At 33.8% G+C, this 17,899-nt stretch overlaps 2 protein-coding genes across 4 annotated transcripts in view; both read right to left on the reverse strand.

Annotated features, from left to right (window-relative positions):
- The window catches only part of LOC126705315 (diaminopimelate decarboxylase 2, chloroplastic-like), a 104,224-nt gene that overhangs the window by 63,197 nt on the left and 23,128 nt on the right, over positions 1-17,899 (reverse strand). The window lies entirely within an intron of this gene.
- On the reverse strand, positions 1,756-17,879 carry LOC126705313 (uncharacterized). Of its 2 annotated transcripts, XM_050404211.1 has the most exons (3): positions 17,674-17,879; positions 16,038-17,216; positions 1,756-1,931 (listed from the first exon to the last, which is right to left on the reverse strand). In XM_050404211.1, exons 2-3 carry the CDS (start codon positions 17,212-17,214, stop codon positions 1,762-1,764), a joined length of 1,347 nt encoding a protein of 448 aa, XP_050260168.1. In that variant the 5' UTR covers positions 17,215-17,216; positions 17,674-17,879; the 3' UTR covers positions 1,756-1,761. The 2 variants fall into 2 exon arrangements, with proteins under 2 accessions (XP_050260168.1, XP_050260167.1); XM_050404210.1 differs by lacking the exon at positions 1,756-1,931 and having other exon boundaries at positions 15,186-17,216.

A 17,899-nucleotide genomic window follows, 5' to 3' on the forward strand; every position in this document is an offset into this window, starting at 1 on the left:
AGGATGAGTACAAACATACAAACCAAAAAAAAATGGACATGCAAGAATGCAAGACTATGCCATGAGCAATGGGCATGATAAAAGGGTACAAGATCAACTAAAAGAAAATTAATGATCAATGTTACCAAAATGATGAACAACCCTATAAATGCCTAACCCCAAATTTTGGTGCTCATCGGAGCTCAAACGAAGACAAAACACTCACTTGAGAATTTTATCAAACATTTGGCATATTAGTATTCCCCCCCCCCCCTTTTTTTTTTTCATAATTTCAATTAAATATTACAAATATAAACTACCTAGGAAGATCAAGATACAACGTAAATGTTTAAGATCAAATATAAGTTGTAACTTTTAAGTAATGTCCCGCTTCTTTTCTAACTTTTAGTAAAAAAATTTGGAAATATAGATTAGAAGGATGTGTTAGACATATTAGTATTTCCCCCCCTTTTTTTTTCATAATTTCAATTAAATATTACAAATATAAACTACTTCTATTGACTTGGTAAGATACCCATGTCTACATTCTATGGCACATAATACCCGATCTTGGGTTCTCCTCTTAAGTATTGCTTAGCCATAAAGAAACAAAATGATATGTATGACCATTATTGGTAGCATTAAGAAGTCAGTTATCAAATATTTGTTGCCGCTACATATCAAACTTTTCTTTGTTTTCCCATACAGAGGCCTGGATCTCTGACGAAATTAATGTGAATATAGTGGCTGCTAGTTGCTACAAAGCAAACACAAGCTCAAAGATGAAGGAGACAATGTTTGATTCCAATTTTAAAAATCGGACTACTAGAATAACTACAAAAATGAGAGGTTTGAACTTTGAAGTATAGAAGTCCCAATTGCATGTTGGAACATAAAGTGATCAATAATTTAAATAATTCTTTATAATAATAAAAAATTGCTTAATTTACTAAAAACATGTCCAAAAAGTAAAATTTCAATTGATAGAAAATTAGAAACTCAAGCAATGTCGTATATAGGAAACAGTCGAATACCAGTGAAACACAGGACGTTGCTATAATATTCAACAGGTAGAATAGAAATTGACCAGGTTTTATATAACTCATTGGTAGTATATAATGCTTAGATTCTGAGGTTTGCAAGCCAATTAAGCAATAGCATGTGTAAATCAAAATAAGTGCAAAGAAGACAAGCTCGCAAGAATTTTAACCAAATGATCAAAATCACAACATGCAGCATACTGACTATCCAATTAAGCAATTATACAACAAAAACTTCTATGATTTATAAACCCAAAAAAAAAAAAAAAAACTGGAATTGGAAAATTTTAAAGCAAGTTCAAAACATAAAAAAGTTTCAAAATCGCAGAAGCTACTACTTAATTGTGATACTTCTATATTGGCCATGTAATAAATTATTCAACAACAACCGGCATATTTAAAAGAGCCAAGAGCAATCTAGATATAATCATATAAAATCATCAACAAAAATGCTTGAACCATTGTGCTTAAAACACGGAGGAGGTGAAGGGTGGTGGTGAACTTGTGAAGGGACAATGAGAGAGTAGGACAATGGATCAAAAGGTTCCGATCATCACTCCTTCATTTTATCATCTTAATCTTCTACTTCTGCTTCACTTAGATCAAGATCAACAAGCAACTCATCCAACAGAATAGAAGGTATGTCATCTCCATTAGCCACAGATGTCATCTCTGATGGCTGGTAGTCTTTATTACGATACAATGATATATTGAATCTCAATTCAGAGTTCTCCTCTAGATATTACAAGAACTGTTCATACTCCGAGTTAATCTTTTCTTGATTAGTTATATTCTTATCATCAACTTCCATGTCAAGGGATTTAAGCTTCCAAGCACGAGGCTTCCCACGCTTCTTCTGACGCTTCTCTTCATAGCTTTTCCTTATAAGAATCACTTCAGGGATGACCGGACCTTTGTGCTTCTCTATCTCAATATCATTACTGTTAGCCCATATAAGTCATAACCAAGGGCATAATCTCCTGGGTTCAAAAGATGGCCCAAAAGTGTTCTTATGTTGAAAATTGTATCATTTCTTCCAAAATTTAATACTTGGGCCACTTGTGCATCAACTAAAACATACTTGGAGCCACCAACATTAACTTCAGACGAAATTATCTCTATATCTAACACAATATACTCCACTAGCTGCCTGCTCGTGAGTAGAGACTTAAACGGTAACCTCCAATACTAATCAGCATCCAAGTAAGAAATCCTTAAGGTCAATAGGTCAAGCAAAGCAATGTTGTTGGTCACTTTGGTGCAAATCACCAATGGGCCAAGATTTCCCAAACTAGTGGCAACTTTGAGCAACAAACAGATCAAATCCTCCCGACATATTGGGCAGATTTCAACTGAGAATGTATACTTGTAATTATAGTTATTACTCTTTATATCATGAGAAACAAGCTGTTGGTCATTGCGACTCTTCATTAGAGCAACCTTACCAATGAATTCAACAAATTTCACACCATTACTCTGGTTAGAGAAAAAGAAGTCGATACCTTGTTCATCATATAAACAGAACAAAACAAAATAAAAATCCTAAATTTACGCCTTTGTGAATTAATCTAGAAGAACCCAAACAGAGTTATAGAACCAAACAAAGTTATAGAACTAAAAGGTGTAAGTACCCGTGGAATTAGAGAAGGGAGAGAGGTTTACCGGCGGTGTTAGGCGAACCGGCAGTCGGTGTAGCAGCAACTGAGAGGCAAGAGAGAGAGGGTTCTGAGTTAGGTTATGTGAAAAGTGAAAACAACCATTTATAATTTTGTGACAAAACTGTGAGTTAGAAACCTATAACCAACAAAAGACTCACACTTAAACTCTAAAGATTGAGACCAAACTTGAACTTAGAACTATGCACCTAAAACACTTGCACAAGATATGTTAAACCGTACAGTTTAAAGCAAGTATGAAAGTAGGAAATAAGAAACAAGTATAGCGCAATCACGTAGATATGAAAAGATATGCATGAAAGCAACTTGACCAAACAACCAACAACCATAAAGAATATGGCTACAATGATCAAAACAATAAGTAATGATCATCCAAATATGCAAGCAATTCAGTATACCAACTATGGATAAGATGCAAGTTCAATCAAATACAAATACAATGCACATGAGACATAGAAAACACAGATACCAACAGATAATCCAAAGCACCATACAAGTAAAAATATATACGACAGACAAACAACAAGTGTCAAGATATCTTCTCCCCCTTGTATATGCAACTCCCCCGCAATATAATAAATGATAAGAGTTGCCTAAAGATGTCTCTCACTTTTTGTCACAAATGACAAAGGGATGAAGAAGAAGGAGAACAAGACCAGTATGAGAATGAATGTATGATATGTAAGACCAGTTTTCGACCTTATCTTTCCAATAAAATGATAATATAAACTAGAAGAACAAATTTAGAATTTGGCTACATTATGGCAATGAAGATCTAGCAATTATTCCAACCCATTTATAAGGGTTAGTTTCACTTGCAAAATCTAAAGAAATAATATTTTGTGGTTTGTTTATAATATGGCAATGAAGTTCGTTTTTTTTTTTTTTTTTTTTAATAATTTTTTTTATGTCTAAAGAAAAAAAAGAAATTGTAATTTGTGGTTTGTTTGGTCTTGTTGCTTTGTTTGAGATAAATCGAAAAACAAACAAAAAATCTTGAGAAACAAAAATGAAATAATCAAAAAAAAAATTGAAAGTGAAAAAAATCAAACCTTTCGGCATAGCTAGCGGTGAGTTTTCTCTCTATCTCTCTCGATTTGGGGCTGCTGAGTTATTAGGGCAATAATAAATAAACGCTGAAAGCAAATGAATTTTTGGTTTTTGTTTTTTTGGGTTTCAGTTAAATGGGTTTGGGTCTCTGGGTTGACTTAGTAAAGTAAAGACACCGGGTTGGGCTCAAAATTAAAGGCCCAATAGCAAATAATTAAAAATAAAAGTCGCAAATTAGCCATGTAGGGGAACCAATTGTTTCTTTTACAGTTGATGTTTGTCATGTGATTTTAATTTTGTCTTACCATATGCATACGTAACTAGATTGTAAAGTCATACTTGATTTATACAAATTTATACAGTAAGTGCTTTATGGTTAAGGACAAGAAGGACAAAAACAAGTATGACTTTTAAATAAATACATGCACAAATCTGTATAAATCAAAATTATTGCCTTCAGCGTCTAACCACCTACATAGTTAGATATTACCAAATTAGATGAGAATGAGTTAGTGCACCAATCAATTTGCTTTAAAAGATCACAACCATATTTAACAAAATTTCCAAAGAACTCAACAACTTTGTTAACAACCAACTCATATATTTGCACGAAGAATCTGAAATTGCTGCATCTATGAATGAAATTTAAAAGAACCCATTTCCAAAAAAGCATGGTCTTGCTTTATCAGTAACATCATGAATAATTGGACATGAATGTGCTCATTTGCATTTAAAAAAAAAATTCTTAAATTTTTGAATCTATGAATTACTCTAGATGAACCAATTTTAGAAAAAGTTGTGTTCAAAAAAATTATACCAAACCCATTTTATGAAAAACTCTAACACAAACATATCCATAGATAACAAACCCAACTCTTTGATAACTCTCTCTCTCTCTTATTTACAATCAAAACAGACTAACATAACCAAACAAACCACAAAATTTGACATACATCAATACAAAGCTACAAAATCTTGAGAAGCTAAATGGAAGAAAAAAAAAAAAAAAATTTTGAAAGAGAAAATAATCAAACCTAGTATGCTTTTAACGTAGCTAGCGGTGAGTTCTCTATCTCTCTATTTGGGGCTGCTGAGTTATTAGGGCAATAATAAAGTTGAAAGAAAATATTCTTTTTTTGGGGTTTCATTTTTTAGGTTTGGGTCTTTGGGCTGGCTTAGTAAAATAAAGACATCGGACATTAACATTTTTGGCTCAAAATTAAAGACCCAACAACAAATAATAAAAGAAAAACGTCATAGTCCTACAAATTCAAATTGTTTAGGATCGATGTGGCATAACGGTTCTATTATGCGATCCCGCTATTTCACTCATGATTCCATACATATGAAAAAACACTCACTTGAGAATTTTATCAAACATTTGGTATACATAGAGTATAAACCAACATATGAACAATGGGGAAACACATGAAAAACATGCCTAAATACATGCAAAGATATCTCAAAGGGCCAAAAACAACTAAAATCCAACAATAACACACCAAACAAATCAAAAGGTTTATCGTAAATTTGAAGTTTTTAACCAAGAAACCCAACATCTCAAAAAATGAACTCTAACTCTTTAAAATGAAACCCATAAATTAAAATAAAAAAGAGAGATTAGAAATACTTTAAAATGATGTTAGGAATTATGAGTGATTAAAAATAAAAAATGTCAAGCTTGGGTGACTTGGAACAAAAAGGAGACAAAATAGAAGTGAAAAACATGTTTTTGTGTCACTTTTTAAAAACTAATTTTTCTAGAACACGACCAGGTCACCAATAGGCCACCAAATCATTATCTTTCAAGTGATCAAATACTTTTGAGCTCATAAATTGGACCTAGATCACACCAAGTCACAAAATGGATGTGAAAGCACTAAAACACTTGTTTTTTTAGCACAAAACACATGGTTTGAAAACAAATTTTGAACAAACATTCAGGGCACTTTAAAAACATTAAAACAAGACTTAAAACTTTTGATTTCTCCAAGATAAGATCAATAACAATCACAACATATTTGATCTAGTACAATCAAACAAATGAGATAATGCACTACAAGAACTATTAACTTGTATGTGGTGTGTGAGTGAAAATTTAGATAAGACCATTAAAAGATGTTTGGTTAGATTAAGCACTTATTCATTCAATTCATACAAAGATGATCAATGAAGTAGACAATCTCCAACAATAACACAAAGTAAAGAGTATGTAACTCTCACATAGACACTTGAGAAACTTAGAACAAGAAAGAGAGATACATATTGACGTAGAATCTTTTGCATAGAAGTTGAAGCACATTCATGATGTAAGTGCATATAAGATAGATGTCTTTGACAAACGTTTTCCTTTGAGCATACATACTCATAGGCTCTTACATATTTTTGCTCTTTTGAGCATAGCTTAAAAAGGTTTGTTGGAGAGATGCGGTGTATTACCTATTTCATTCATTGAACACCGGCTTTTTAAGAAGAAGAATTTAAAAAATGTTTGTGAGAGAGACATATAAGGTACTTTTCTCAACAATTAAATATGAGTTTAAACAAATCACAAACAATTAATTATTTGTTGTTGAGTCTTTAATAATGAGCCACAAATGTTAGTGCCCTGTGTCTTTATTTTACTAAGTAAGCCCAAGGACCCAAATCTATTAAATGAAACCCAAGAAAAAAAAAAATTGCTTTCAACGTTATTTATTATTGCCCTAATAACTCAGCAGCCCCAAATAGAGAGAGAGAAAGAGAGAACTCATTGTTAGCTACGTTGAAAGCATGCGAGGTTTGATTTTTATTTTTTATTATTTTATTTTAGTTTATCAAGATTTTGTGGCTATGTATAGATGTATCTAAAATTTTGTGGTTTGTTTGACCTTGTTACTTTGTTTTGATTGTAAATTAGAGAGAGGAAAGCTAATAGTGAGAGAACTCACTGCTAGCTATGTCGAAAGCATACGAGGTTTAGTTTTTTTTTTTTTTTTTTTTTTTTTTTTTTTTAGTTTGTCAATATTTTGTGGCAATGTATAGATGTATCTCAAATTTTGTGGTTTGTTTGGTCTTGTTGCTTTGTTTGAGATAAATCGAAAAACAGCCACAAAATCTTGAGAAACAAAAATCAAATAATCAAAAAAAAAAATTTGAAAGAGAAAAAAATTAAAACCTTTCGGCGTAGCTAGCAGTGAGTTTTCTCTCTGTCTCTCTCGATTTGGGGTTGCTGAGTTTTTAGGGCAATAATAAATAAACGCTGAAAGCAAATGATTTTTTGGTTTTTTGGGTTTCAGTTAATGGGTTTAGCTCTCTGGGCTAACTTCGTAAAGTAAAGACACTGGGCTGGGCTCAAAATTAAAGACCCAATAGCAAATAATTAAAAATAAAAGTCGCAAAATAGCCATGTAGGGGAACCAATTGTTTCTTTTACAGTTGACGTTTGTCATGTGATTTTAATTTTGTCTTACTATATGCATACGTAATTAAATTGCAAAACCATACTTGATTTATACAGATTTATACAGTAAGTGCTTTATGGTTAAGGACAAGAATGACAAAAACAAGTATGACTTTTAAATAAATACATACACAAATCTGTATAGATCAAAATTATTGCCTTCAGCATCTAACCACCTACATAGTTAGATATTACCAAATTAGATGAGAATGAGTTAATGCACCAATCAATTTGCTTTAAAAGATCACAACCATATTTAACAAAATTTCCAAAGAACTCAACAACTTTGTTAACAACCAACTCATATATTTGCACGAAAAATCTGAAATTGTTGCATCTATGAATGAAATTTAAAAGAACCAATTTCCAAAAAAGCATGGTCTTGCTTTATCAGTAACATCATAAATAATTGGACATGAATGTGCTCATTTGCATTAAAAAAAAAAAAAAATCTTAAATTTTTGCATCTATGAATTACTCTAGAAGAACCAATTTTAGAAAAAGTCGTGTTCAAACAAATTATACCAAACCCATTTTGTGAAAAGCTCTAACACAAACATATCCATAGATAACAAACCCAACTCTTTGATAACTCTCTCTCTCTCTCTCTTTTATTTACAATCAAAACAAACTAACATAACCAAACAAACCACAAAATTTGACATACATCAATACAAAGCTACAAAATCTTGAGAAACTAAATGAAATATAAAAAATAAAAAAACATTTTTTGAAAGAGAAAATAATCAAACCAAGTATGCTTTTGACGTAGCTAGCGGTGAGTTCTCTCTCTCTCTCTCTATTTCGGGCTACTGAGTTATTAGGGCAATAATAATGTTGAAAGAAAATATTCTTTTCTTGGGGTTTCATTTTATGGGTTTGGGTCTTTGGGCTGGCTTAGTAAAATAAAGACATCGGACAGTAACATTTTTTGCTCAAAATTAAAGGCCTAACAACAAATAATAAAAGAAAAAGGTCACAGTCCTACAAATTCAAATTGTTTAGGATCGATGTGGCACAACGGTTCTATTATGCGATCCCGCTATTTGACTCACGATTCCATACATATGAAAAAACACTCACTTGATAATTTTATCAAACATTTGGTATACATAGAGTATAAACCAACATATGAACAATGGGGAAACACATGAAAAACATGCCTAAATACATGCAAAGATATCTCAAAGGGCCAAAAACAACTCAAATCCAACAATAACACACCAAACAAATCAAAAGGTTTACCATAAATATGAAGTTTTTAAGCAAGAAACCCAACATCTCAAAAAATGAACTCTAACTCTTTAAAATGAAACCCATAAAAAATAAAATAAAATAAAAAAAGAGAGAGAGATTAGAAATACTTTAAAATGATGTTAGGAATTATGAGTTATTAAAAATAAAAAATGTCAAGCTTGGGTGACTTGGAACAAAAAGGAGACAAAATAGAAGTGAAAAACATGTTTTTGTGTCACTTTTTAAAAACTAATTTTTCTAGAACACGACCAGGTCACCTATAGGTCACCAATAGGCCACCAAATCATTATCTTTCAAGTGATCAAATACTTTTGAGCTCATAAATTGGACCTAGGTCACACCAAGTCACAAAATGGATGTGAAAGCACTAAAACACTTGTTTTTTAGCACAAAACACATGGTTTGAAAACAAATTTTGAACAAACATTTAAGGGCACTTTAAAAACATTAAAACAAGACTTAAAACGTTTTGATTTCTCCAAGACAAGATCAACAACAATCACAACATATTTGATCTAGTACAATCAAACAAATGAGATAATGCACTACAAGAACTATTAACTTGTATGTGGTGTGTGAGTGAAAATTTAGATAAGTCTATCAAAAGATGTATGGTTATATAAAGCACTTATTCATTCAATTCATACAAAGATGGTCAATGAAGTTGACAATCTCCAACATTAACACAAAGTAAAGAGTATGTAACTCTCACATAGACACTTGAGAAACTTAGAACAAGAAAGAGAGATACATATTGAAGTAGAATCTTTTGCATAGAAGTTGAAGCACATTCATGATATAAGTGCATATAAGATAGATGTCTTTGACAAACGTTTTCCTTTGAGCATACATACTCATTGGCTCTTACATATTTTTGCTCTTTTGAGCATAGCTTAAAAAGGTTTGTTGGAGAGATGCGGTGTATTACCTATTTCATTCATTGAACACCGACTTTTTAAGAAGAAGAATTTAAAAAATGTTTGTGAGAGAGACATATAAGGTACTTTTCTCACCAATTAAATATGAGTCTAAACAAATCACAAACAATTAATTATTTGTTATTGAGTCTTTAATAATGAGCCCCAAATGTTAGTGCCCTGTGTCTTTATTTTACTAAGTAAGCCCAAGGACCCAAATCTATTAAATGAAACCCAAGAAAACAAAAAAAAAAAAAAATTTGCTTTCAATGTTATTTATTATTGCCCTAATAACTCCATAGCCCCAAATAGAGAGAGAGAAAGAGAGAACTCATCGTTAACTACGTTGAAAGCATGCGAGGTTTGATTTTTATTTCTTTTTAATTTTTTATTATTTAATTTTAGTTTATCAAGATTTTGTGGCTACGTATAGATGTATCTAAAATTTTGTGGTTTGTTTGACCTTGTTACTCTGTTTTGATTGTAAATAAGAGAGAGGGGAGCCATTAGTGAGAGAACTCACCGCTAGCTACGTCAAAAGCATACGAGGTTTGGTTTTTTTTTTTTTTTTAGTTTGTCAATATTTTGTGGCTATGTATAGATGTATCTCAAATTTTGTGGTTTGTTGGTCTTGTTGCTCTGTTTGAGATAAATCGAAAAAAAGCCACAAAATCTTGAGAAATAAAAATCAAATAATCAAAAAAAAAATTTGAAAGAGAAAAAAATCAAACCTTTTGGCGTAGCTAGCGGTGAGTTTTCTCTATGTCTCCCTCGATTTGGGGCCGCTGAGTTATTAGGGCAATAATAAATAAACACTGAAAGCAAATGATTTTTTGGTTTTTGTTTTTTTGGGTTTCAATTAATGGGTTTGGGTCTCTGGGCTGACTTAGTAAAGTAAAGACACCGGGCTGGGCTCAAAATTAAAGGCCCAATAGCAAATAATTAAGAATAAAATTTGCAAATTCGAATTGTTTAGGATCCATGTGGAATAACAGTCCTATGCAAACTTAAACAGAGAGGCAAAATCTAAACAATTTTTTTTTTTTTTTTGAGAATAAAATTTATTTTATTTTCAGAGAGTATTAATCTATGGTCTTTTTAGCTAATTCTAACAAACCATAATCTTGGGCATATGCCATAGATCTTTCAATTGACTTTAGTCTTCTATCAATTTCTTCCTTTAAGCTATTACTCTTCTTGGAACTATCCTTCTCTTCTTTGTTGACTAAGTTTACCAAGCTATCATTTTCTTTTTCCTTCCTTATTATGTCTTTTTCTTTTTCTATGTCCAACTTCATATGTATAGTTTGTATTGAACTAGTTTCTTTATTGCTTTGTCTTTCCATTCTTTCCATCTGTATGCCCTTAATGATTGCTCTTTTATCATCAAACCAAGACAATAATTGATTCTTGATGTAGGCGGGGATTGAATCCTAGATCTCTTATACAACTATCAGAAATTTTACCAGTTAAGCAAACTACAACCCACATAGATTAACTAAAATCAAAATGTAATGCAAATAAAATTGATATTGATTTCCATGTAAAAAAAAAAAGAAAAGCAAATAACTTTTTCCACCAAAGAAATGCTTTACATTGTTTCTGACTATGAAACTTATCGGCGGTGTTACGGCGAACTGGCAGGGGGTTAGGTGTTGCAGCAGCTGAGAGGCCAAAGAGAGTCAAGTGTTCTTATGAGTTAGATTATGTGAAAACTGAAAACAACAGTTTATAATTTTGTAACCCCTAAAGTAAAGCGACGTCGCTATACTTTTTTTTTTCGATAAAAGGATAGCCCTGTAAAACGCGCCGTTTCACTAAGTCTTATAGGGACCATAGCGTCCTCGTCTTATAGGAACCATAGCGTCCTCGTCTTATATGCGGGGTTTTTTTTGCTTATACTATATATATATATATTCTTGGTTCATCAAGATTTAACTAATGTTGTTCTATCCATAAACTTTTAATCTACTTCCAATGAAGAAGGAGAGTTTAAAGGAGTTTCACTGTAAAAATTAGTCCAAATTATGTAGCAAGGATATATAGTTAGCATCATAAGTGCAATACTGGGTAGGTAGCCGAACATGTGCTGAGCATAATGAGTACAATGAATTAGCATTTTGCTTGTTAGAATTCATGGTCAAGCCTATCAACTTTACAGAGGTCTGGAAGCTGAGTGTAAAAATTTTCAGTAGGGGTATCCGTGGACTGTGGCCGAAAGCATAAAACTTTTACAATAATTAGCTTATTATAAAAGTATCTGAGGGCTTAATTTGTCCTCTCTAACTGCTCATTTGGTCATACCACGAGCTAGCCACCGTCTAGTATCCACCAATAAGCTATCCAACATTGAAATGTGTTCAGGGCTTTTTAGATTTTTCAGGCCTAGTGGCTCAGTTTAATGAATTTATTAGGCACCCCAACCCACCCCCCCCCCCCCCCCCCCCGGCACCCAACACACTACGTCAGCTAAAAAATGCAACAGAAAAAAAAAAAAAAAAAAAAAAAAAAAAAAAAAAAAAAATATTGGACCGTGGGCCGAACTAGTTTAAGTCCCAAAGAAACCACAAAAAAGTCCTAAGGCCAGGGACTTTTACATGTTTGAAAAAATGAGAGTCCATTGTTCAGGATGAGAATAAAATCCTGACGCATACTACACAAAATAGGCTTAGAAGCCCAATCATTCTCCACAAAAAGAAAGCCCAAATATCTGCTAGCTTCGAGGTTGGGCTTGAAATGCCCAGTTATTCTTCACCTCACGAATTAGGCTTAAAGCCCACAACACTCCTCATCAAAGTTAAAGGTCCAGCTCACAACTTTACTTCAAAATAAAAGCTTTATTTACACAAAAATTAGTCATTGAGGGAAAAAATTAAGAAAACCTTGAAATCAAAATCTTTTGACCAAGATTGAATAGTACAAAAATGTAATCTATTCTTTGCATAGATGGGAGCCCGTAATGAAGGTTGTGAGAAACTTATCCTTACAGGAGAAACTTCAAAAGAAGTTGTAATTTAAGTGCGCAGTTGTTTAGAAGAAACCATTTAAAATGAAATGCCACTTTCAAAATTTGGAAGTAAACACATAAAGAAGAATCTTGTGAGAAAGCATTGTTAATATCAAGAATTCAACAAAGTTTAAGTCTTAAAATACATACACGAGCTTTTACATCATGCAGTTTTACCTATCTATTGAGCTAGACATATTACAAATTATTCTTGCAAAACTGATCTTAAATTCTATTCTCAATGCATGTAAATTACCAAAAAAAAAAAAATTCAAAAAAGCTAAAAATAGGTAGAAAGAACAAAACTAAGCTAAGTTACAACAAGGCAATCAAACATAAGATTCTTCATTCAACAACATTCAGGCTGGTTGCTAATAGAAGGGGTTGTTGGGATCGAGAACGAGGTTTAAGGCAGAAAATATCCTGATTTGGGTGAACTTGTATGGAGGAGCATTACGTTATCATGAGAATTACTGCATCATAAGTACCGAAGCAAAGCTGTCAAGCGTCTATGACCATTCAAACCAGTCAGTAATTAAATCAATCACATATTAGAGACCAAGAGTTGCTCCAGAAATGTTATTGATCAAATACATGTATACATATTTTCTCCAGCAGAAATGCCCAGTCTTCCCCAAGCTGCTGTGGGTTAAGCTCCATTGCCACCTTGAGATCTAACAATGAAATTGGGAAATGCTTCCCATCAAACTGGTGCTTTTAACTATTATTCTTCGACAAGTCACGCCCACATCTTGCCCCTACCATTTCGACGCAGGACTTGATCAACTTTTTCAAGTAAGCATCCAACCCATTAATCGACAAATTGGCTAATACTTCTTTCTCATCTTTAATGTCTACAGAAACTAAACAACCTGTTGATCCCTTTATTTGTGTTAATTTAGCAGGGCTGGAAAGCAAAACCTCTCCTTCACACTCTGCATTTTCTGTGAGTCTTTGTCCGTATATCACAATCCCCATTTTCTAATAATACATTATCACAAGTAACCAAAAATTGGTGGGAAGCAAAACCCACCTTCCCGACTGGCCTAACAAGAATTTCCGACTGTGCCTCTAGAGGTGAGGATGGCAAAACAGCCCCATTCAGTAAAGGACAGAGCCTGCTCTGCCGATACCCATCACTCGTACCTGCTTGAACTTCCTTCTTAGGCATTGGTGGCGGTGGTGGAACTTTTGCATAATAAGCATTTTTCAAAATCAAACATATAAACTCCACCTTGCTTAGCTTCAAACTCAACGATCTGCTCAAATAATAAAAATATTTCTTCAACCTTCCTTGCCCAAGTCTCCTAACTGACTGAGCTTTTACATCCGCCAGATTGATCCGTGAATTCTAATGTGATGGCGGTTGCATTTCTCATCAAATAGAATCCATACACAGTGGCCTCTAAAACTCCAAAATTCCAAACCCACCAACTTCCACTTCCTTTCAACCCTAAAAACGTTAGCTAAATTTGGGGTTTTCACTTTTTACTCCATATCCAACAACCCATTTATCCAAATGCCTAAAAGACACATATCATCAACTTGAACAAAACCCATCAAAGCAAATTCACAATACAAATACATCTTATATCAAAGATTTGAACTTTCCCTTCAAAATTATTAATTTTGGCAAAACATTTCTCCAATTCAACAAAGAGAAACCAAAGTGTCCCTAGCCATAACAATTACAGTTTGAAGCTACAAAATTCACACAAATAAGTTGATGAAGAAGAAACTTCAATGCAAGCAAAGCAAAACACTCACTCTTATACTGAAATTGGAGAAGCTAAAACTTGAAAAATTTACAGGGATTTCTGGAAATGTAGTTCAAACTTGGCAGAGAATTTGAAGGAATACAGATGGGGTGAATTGGAATTCTGACCTCTTAGGAGATTGAGAAAACAAAACTTTTCTCAGAGAAATAGGAATTGGCAGTGCTGAGATGAATGAAGTCCTTCAGAGAGGAAACAAAAGAGTATTCGTGTATTTGAGCTCTTGCTATGTGTTCATCAGAGATGTTACACTTCTCACTTCTTAGATTTTTTTGCTCCCTTGCAAGGAAGAAAAACATCAAATAGAACTGTGTCAAATTCAGACACTACATCTACTGCTATGGATTGGATGTATGGTAATATTATTATTGTAACTTGAACGTGGCAGTCCAGCAACAATTTATAGAGTATACAATATAGAGGGTGAAACACCCTAAATTCATATCTTCAACATTGGTATCTTGGATTTTTCACACACACAGATGATTGTTGCTAAGGATATCACTTAACCAAAGTAAATCTGACATGTACTTTGGTTAAGTGATATAACTCTTGTTTCCCTCATATGGTTCGGAATATATAACATGTAATAATATTGCCTACAGCAGGGAGAGGATTATCCATAATCAGTAATGCTTATAGAAGAGAATGCAATATTCTAAGTATTTTAACCATTGCTTCAGGAACAAACGTTTTATGGTTTTCCTTTCACTTTTCTTTTAATCAAGAAGTACAAGCAAAATGTCCAAACAAACAGTATCTGCATGTCATCAATGGTTAATTCAAAAGATTGAGAAGATAAACCACAATTCAAAAGATTTAGGCAGAAGCAAAACTCACCAATGTATGCAGGCAGATCAGTCTTACTTTATTCTCCCTTTAAATAGTAGCTGAAACAACACAAACACCATTTTGACCTGATTGGTCACCTAGAAAATGAGGGAAAATAAGCACCATAAGAAGCTTATTCCTTACACTTACACTTCCCAGTTCCTACTAAGCTCCCATATAAGTTAGCAATAATTAATTTGGGCACCAATCGAATGCAATAACCAGCTCAAATTTCCATTCATTAATGCTTAGAGATTATCATACTAATTGAGATCCAACATTTCTACAATCTGTTTTGTTATATATAATCTCGCAACAAGAACCCAAATGAAAAAAAAAACCTAAAATAATGCATAGAAAAACAGACACTAACAACACAAACCCATTAGTCCTTGTTTGCATGCTAAGAAAAATAACACAATAAAACAACATAACATCACAGAAAACACAAAACCCCACCAACCCATCAGATCCAAAGTAGTTCTTTTTCATCAATATGAAAAGGGTTGTTCCTAAAAGATGTAAAAACTCCCAAAAGCAACCGGCATATTTAAAAGAGCCAAGAGCAACCAAGATATAATCATACAAAATCATCAACAAAAATGCCTAAATCATTGTGTTTAAAACACGGAGGAAGAAGGGTGGTGGTGAACTTGTGAAGGGACAATGAGAGAGTAGGACAATGGATCAAAAGGTTCTGGTCATCACTCCCTCATTTCATCATCTTCATCTTCTGCTTTTGCTTCGCTTAGATCAAGATCAGCCAGCAACTCATCTAACGGAATAGAAGGTACGTCATCTCCATCAGCCACAGATGTCATCTCTGATGGCTGGTAGTCTTTATTACGATACAATGATATATTGAACCTCAATTCAGGGTTCTCCTCCAGATCCTTCAAGAACAGTTCATACTCCAAGTTAATCTTTTCTTGATCAGTTCTATTCTTATCATCAACTTCCATGTCAAGGGATTTAAGCTTCCAGGCACGAGGCTTGCCACGCTTCTTCTGACGCTTCTCTTCATAGCTTTTCCTTATAAGAATCACTTCAGGGATGACTAGACCTTTGTGCTTCTCTATCACAATATCATTACTGTTAGCCCCATATAAGTCATAACCAAGGGCAAAATCTCCGGGGTTCAAAAGATGGCCTAGATGTGTTCTTATGTTGAAAATTGAATCATTTCTTCCAAAATCTGACACTCGGGCCACTTGTGCATCAGCTAAAACGTACTTGGAGCCACCAACATTAACTTCAGAAGAAATTATCTCCACATCTAAAACAATATACTCCACCAGCTGCCTGCTTGTGAGTAGGGACTTAAACGGTAACCTCCAATACTGATCAGCATCCAAGTAAGAAATCCTTAAGGTCAACGGGTCAAGCAAAGCAATGCTGTTGGTCACTTTGGTGCAAATCACCAATGGGCCAAGATTTCCCAAACTAGCAGCAACTTTGAGCGGCAAACAGATCAAATCCTCACGACATATTGGGCAGATTTCAACTGAGAATGTATACTTGTAATTATAGTTATTACTCTTTATATCATGGGAAACAAGCTGTTTGTCATTGCGACTCTTCATTGGAGCAACCTTACCAATGAATTCCACAAATTTCACACCATGACTCCGGTTAGAGAAAAAGAAGTCGATACCTTGTTCCATCTGCTTAATCTTTATGGCAGAAGCAGCAGCACCGTGCTTCAAAATTAGCTGCTCCAAATAAAAGAAAGTACGCCTGTGAGAAACATGCTGGCGTAGTTGCACTACCGCAACCCACTGGTCAGGATTGGCCTGAACTCTTGAACATGATTCACACATGTGCTCTTGCTGAACATATTCAACCACATACGATTGTTCAAGTATTGCTCCATTAAGAACCTCTTTCTGAACTTTCAATTTGACCTTGATCCTCTTTGAATGGGGTTCGGTCCAAATGAATTCCGCATGCACCAATCTTACCTTGTTCAAATTCTTTAGTCTCTTCACACAGAATGTCAACAGCTCTTTTGATTCCAATTGAGCTTTGATCCAAGTTCTTGGTGGCTGCAAGTAGCTGTTGCACTCAGGGCAATGCATTATGATCACATGCTTCTGTAGACCTTCTGTGATGTCAACTTCAGAGCGCAAACACTTTACGCACATATTGGCAGCATTCGGTGCCATTGGAATACCGCATTTGCAACATAAAACAGTGCCAACGGTTTGGGGAACCACAAACATACCTGCTTCCTCTGCCATGGCTGGTGATTGTACCAATAAAATTTTATAAAAAGTAAGTACTTTAAGGTTAAGGACAAGAACAAGAAAATAAATACATAAATAAATCTGTATAGATCAAGTATGGCTTAGCAATTTAATCACATATGCTTATAATAAGACAAAATTAAAATCACATGACAAAAAAAAAAAAAAAGGGTCTTGCTGTATCAGTAACATCGTATAAACAAAGCAGAACAAAATAAAAATCCTAAATTTATGCCTCTGTGAATTAATATAGAAGAACACATTTCAGAAAAAGCCATGTTCAAACAAATTACACCAAACCCATTTTTGTGAAAAGCTATATCAAAAACATAATCATAAACAACAAACCCAACTCTTTCATAGCTCTCCTCTCTCTTATTTACAAATCAAAACAGAGTAACAGGACCAAAAGGTTGAAGTACCCGTGGAATTAGAGAAGGGAGAGAGGTTTACCGGCAGTAGCAGCAGCTGAGAGGCGAGAGAGAGACGGTTCCGAGTTAGGGTTCCGAGTCGGCAGTCGTTTTACTGGTTTTTTTTTTTAAAATAGCATTGTGAAATAGACCACTAGTGAAAGGCGAAAGAATAGTCCTCTCTGTGCTCACCGCACGGCTGCGTTGAAATAGACTACTGGTGATTCAAGTTTTTCTTAATTTTTTTTTTTTTTTTTTCCCGTCAATGA

Source organism: Quercus robur, chromosome 11 (assembly GCF_932294415.1).
Source record: "Quercus robur chromosome 11, dhQueRobu3.1, whole genome shotgun sequence".
Taxonomy (NCBI): Eukaryota; Viridiplantae; Streptophyta; class Magnoliopsida; order Fagales; family Fagaceae; genus Quercus; species Quercus robur.

Bases quoted from the DNA above. Each gene is read 5' to 3' on its own strand.
- LOC126705313 (XM_050404210.1), bottom strand. From the start codon at position 17,214: ATGGCAGAGGAAGCAGGTATGTTTGTGGTTCCCCAAACCGTTGGCACT.